Source organism: Tamandua tetradactyla, chromosome 8 (genome assembly GCF_023851605.1).
Source record: "Tamandua tetradactyla isolate mTamTet1 chromosome 8, mTamTet1.pri, whole genome shotgun sequence".
NCBI lineage: Eukaryota > Metazoa > Chordata > Mammalia > Pilosa > Myrmecophagidae > Tamandua > Tamandua tetradactyla.
Window position 1 is genome coordinate 79,328,469 of NC_135334.1, and position 4,832 is coordinate 79,333,300.

The 4,832-nt window shown below is 38.1% G+C and overlaps 1 protein-coding gene across 1 annotated transcript; it reads right to left on the bottom strand.

Moving 5' to 3' along the window:
• Window positions 1–296: 296 nt before the first annotated feature.
• Window positions 297–1,238, bottom strand: LOC143643611 (olfactory receptor 56A4). Its single transcript, XM_077112220.1, has one exon. The coding sequence runs from the start codon at window positions 1,236–1,238 to the stop codon at window positions 297–299; it is 942 nt and encodes a 313-aa protein (XP_076968335.1).
• Window positions 1,239–4,832: the final 3,594 nt, after the last annotated feature.

A 4,832-nucleotide genomic window follows, 5' to 3' on the forward strand; every position in this document is an offset into this window, starting at 1 on the left:
TCATATAAAATTTGTTTATTTAAAGGTCAAACACTCTAATACAGCTTGATTTGACTAAAATGGGCCCTCAATTAGAGATTAGGTCTTGAAAAATTTCCAGGTAACAAAACATTCTTAAAAAGGAGGTTTACTTTGAAGTAATAGGAAACAAAAAAAATCACAAATGAATATCCTCCTTTGGAGAAGGGGGAATGTGAGGTGATTCCAGGATGAAAAAGTGACATCTCCTTTACATCATAAAATATAATTCCATATTTTTATTAACAATTCCAATGTGGGTCTGATCCATTTACCTCTTACAACTTCTTCAGCAGCTTCTGGATTCCCTGCTTGATCTCCTTGGTTCTCACGCCATAAACAATGGGGTTCAGGGCTGGAGGAATGAGGTGATGCAGGATGTTGAGCAAGATGGGGACATCTGGGGGAATTTGCTTTCTGGCCAAGTTGGTGATAACCAAAACCATCAGGACTGTGCTGAAGAAGAGGATGAGAATGAAATGAGAACCACATGTGCTCAGAGCCTTGGCTGCAGCTCCCTCAGCCTTGATCCTGTGCACAGTTTTCAGAATAAAAGAGTAAGAAAAAACAATGAGGATGAGGTCAGAGCCCAGCAGGGTCCAGCCTGCCACAAGCTGATAGAGTCGATTGACGGTGATGTCATCACAAGAGAGTTTGGACACAGACAGGTTAGTGCAGATGCAGTTCTTGATGATGTTCCCTGCACAGTATCTGAGTCTGGCAGAAAGGATGGGAACAGGAAGTGAAAACAGGGCATTTCGGACCACAACAAAGGCAACAGCCCTAGTCACGAATTGGTCAGTGATGATGGAAGGGTACCGCAGAGGGTGGCAGATGGCCACATAGCGGTCATAGGCCATGACCATGAATGTGCAGGACTCCATGGTCAGGAAACTGTTCATGATGAACATCTGGAGAAAGCAGGCAAAAAAGCTGATGGACCTGAGACCAAACCAGAAGATGGCCAGGACTTTGGGGATGACTGTGAGGCAGAGCACGATGTCCAACATGGAGAGGAGGCTGAGCAGGTGGTACAGTGGCTGATGCAGAGAGGCCTCCAGCCAGATGGTAATCAGCAGGGTGGCATTAGCCCCCATGGCCAGGAGGAAGAGGAGGCTGAGGGGCAGGGACAGCCAGTGCTGCCAACTCTGGAAGCTAGGAAAGCAGATGAGAAGGAATTCGGAGGCTGGAGTAGAAGAAATATTGCTGAGTGTTGCCATGTAATTAATCCTGATTAACATGGAAATCCAGAATACCTTAAAATGTAGGAGAGGGGTGTATCAACGCAGAAATGTGTCCTAGATGCACTGCAACTCTGGTTTCCATTAGACATTTAAACTTGTCCCAGTGAAGCATTGAAATAATAACAACAGCAATAATGACAACAACATTAACATAATAATAACAAGTTTAATTGAGCATTCATCACGTGCCAGACACTATGATGAATGTTTTACATTCATTATTTCATTTCATCCTTTTAGGAAACAAAAGTGGTAATTAATAGTTTTGTCCTATCTTTGCAGATAATGAAATTGAGGGAAAAGGGAGTAGAGTCATTTAATTAAGATTAGAAAGACATGTGGTATAAGGAGGATATGGGTTTTTTCTTTTTGGAGTAATGAAAAGTTTCTAAAATTGATTGTGGTGATGAATAAAACAACTCTGTGAATATACTGTGATCCAGGGATTATATACATTGGCTGGTTTACATGATGTGTCAATATATCTAAAAAAAAAAAAAGTCTTTAAAATAAGTAAATAGGAAAAAAAAGAGGGAAAAGAGCAAATTAGTAACGAGGATATTCAAATTTCTGATTGTGGAAAAAAATGATCACATCGTTTTCTACTCCTTACATTCTACTAATTTGATCATAATATTATCAGCCAAGATGTTAAAAAGAAAAATAATCTTAGACTAGGAGTAGACATGCTCTTTCTCTTCACCCTTGGCAGTCTTCTTCATGACATCTAAGAAAAGGAGAACACAAACCTAGAAAAGGTAATTAAAGCCCATTCTTTCTATTGGTTGCAATCAATTAGGTTCAGTCTGTGTCAATTTTAGAAAAAGAAACAGGTGAGTGGTTTTGATATCAATCTGGTTTAAAGTGAACCAGATAAAATAAAACAAATTTTTTTATTTGAATAAAAACAAATAAAATAACAACAAAAACGTATAAACAGAATCCACAAATATCTTATGCGAAAGCTATGAGGAACCACTACCCCAATTTGGGGGTCTGAGCTTCCTATTAGTCTACTATTTCATGACTTTTTTTGAAAACAGAACAGTAATTTTTGGTCATTGTTACTAAGCAAGACATGCTAAAGATCACTGTATCTAGAGCTGTAAGATATCTAGACATCTGCCCCCAAGAGGCTCTACATTTAGGCTATACTAATGGGAGCAATATGGTAGCACTAGCTGCACAAGGTTACTGAGTACTTTAAGGTGGCTAGTCCAAATGTGTGCTGTAGGTGTAAATATGTACCAGATTTTGAAAATTTAATATGGAAAAAATATGTTTATGTTGATTATATGAAAAATTTAATATCTTTGATAAATTGGTTAAATTAAACATATATTAATAAAATTAATTTCACCTGAAAAAAAAGGTTAGAAAACTAGTAAGGAAGGACTGCACACCAGAGCAGACCTAGAGTTCATGCACTCAGTCACTAAACTATCTTACCTTGACAAGCACAATTCCCTAAACAAGCCCTCCTTCGGGAGTTTTGAAGGGATATCTCAGTGGAAAGCTCTGCTTAGCCAAATCCATGCAGGTCCAGAGAAAGTATAGCTTTCTACTTTGTAGGGCTGGACCAAGACCTGATTTCAGGATACTTTATTTTCATTCTTTAGGAAATACTGGATGACAGCAGCCCTTGATACTACCCAAAGGCAAGAATTTCTTCCTGCCTAAAAGGAAATTTCACTTTAAGGGCATTATTTGCTGTTGCTTCTCTTTGTGCAGGTTCAAGTATGTTGGTTTTTGTTGTTTTTTTTTTTTTGGTTTGGGTCCTTTGGAAGAGACTGACCCATTCTGATGAGAGGTGGAGTAGAGCCTGGTGCGGGTGTCCACTGAGGAAATTTTAAAAATTAGAAGTGCTGTAACAGTTCTTCAAATGAGAAAACAGGATCTTTAAGAGGTATCCAAGAGAGGAACACATTTAGAAGATTACAAGGCAGGAAAAATATCCGGTTAGTTTGAACATGAAGGTGAGAGAGGCCTGGTAGCTTTAGGTAAATAAAAGCCTGGGCCTAAGAGTACCATTCCATGTCTGTAGGATTGAGCAGTGGAACTGACTTAAGCTCACCCCTCTGGGTTCCTTGATGAAAACTAAGGACCTGGGGATTCCTTTACTATAGTTAGGTTGTGAGCTAATGTGTCACAGGAATCCCATCCAAAGAAGAGCAACTTTTTATCACCAGGGCCCTGACTGATTTGCCACTAATTTTTGTTATCCTGCTTTGTGGCAGCCTGGCATTGGGCAGTTTGAGATGACAGAGCTGTCCAGGAGTGCTCCTAGACCATTTTCTCAGGCTTCCTGCTCTGCTATCAGGATGAATCCTTTGCAGGGTCTTTCTATAGCTCGGAAACTGGACCAAGTACTTGCCTTCTTGCAACCAAGCTGAACCAAGCTCCTCCTTGAAATCAAGAACTATATCCTTGAGTTCAAGATGGACAGGAAGAAATGGATAGGACAGACATTTCAAAATCAAAACAAAGAGTAAGAGTTACATTAAAAATCACATGTAGGGAATGGATAATAAAGAAAGGCTTTTAAGGATTCATTATTCAATGTTTGCGTAAGCCTACACTACTTGCTGTTGGACAAGGTGATTACAATAGGGAGAAAGATGAATAAAACTAGGTTTTGAATCTCACATCACAGTGTCAGAGATGACTTTTCGTTTTTTAGGTTTGATGACAGAAAGAATGAAATCCTTCACTGAGAAATTAAGGAAGGGAATGGGAAAGAGAGTGATTTTTAAGAATTTTTAAAATATATTTATATTTGAAGTTTTATGCATAGATGTTTGCAAAATATCTTGGTAGAGTTCCCCATTGATCATTCAAAATATAATATGCTTGAAATTCAGAAAAAAATCAAGTCTTCAAATACAGATTTCTTTGTTGTTATTTATTTGAAGAAAAGAATAAATTAGGTAAGAGGTGTTAATTAGCATGTAAAATAATTGGGAAAATATATACGTTGTTAAAGTCTGAAGTTAAAAAAAATTTCACATGGTGTTGGTAGTTGGAGATTTAAAAGGAAATGGAAATGTTTGATGAAATACGGTTCTGGAAGGAGTAAAAAGCAAGTGATAACTTCTAGATAAAATGGTGACATAAAAAAAGTATCTAGCTTATCCTCATTTCTCTAGGCACAAAATAAAATTTCTTACATTGGAAACCAGGGGTACTGTCCACATGGCAAAACTGAGGTTGTTATGTTAGCTAGTTTGGTATTGGGACAAAGGAGAAGAAAACCTTTGAAGGTGGATCTCCCACAGGAAAAAATATCATAGCAAATGTCCAGTTCCTGAAGGAGAATCGACTTCTCTTTAGAAGTAGGAGGAGAGTATCTATGTTCATGGGTACTTTTGCAGATAAGCAGATATTATTTCTGTGCTATTTTACATAAAACCTAGTTACTTTCCAGGTAGCCTACTCTTTAAAAAGCTAGATATCGTCTCCTTTTGTTGTGCTTCATAATGGGGACCAGTCTTGCTATCAATAATACGACATCCAAAGTGCTTGAACAGCATCCTAAAGGTGAGTTTGTCTGTTTCCTTTTATCAGTGGTTC

Coding starts and splice junctions, on each gene's coding strand:
- LOC143643611 (XM_077112220.1), bottom strand. CDS start 1,238: ATGGCAACACTCAGCAATATTTCTTCTACTCCAGCCTCCGAATTCCTT.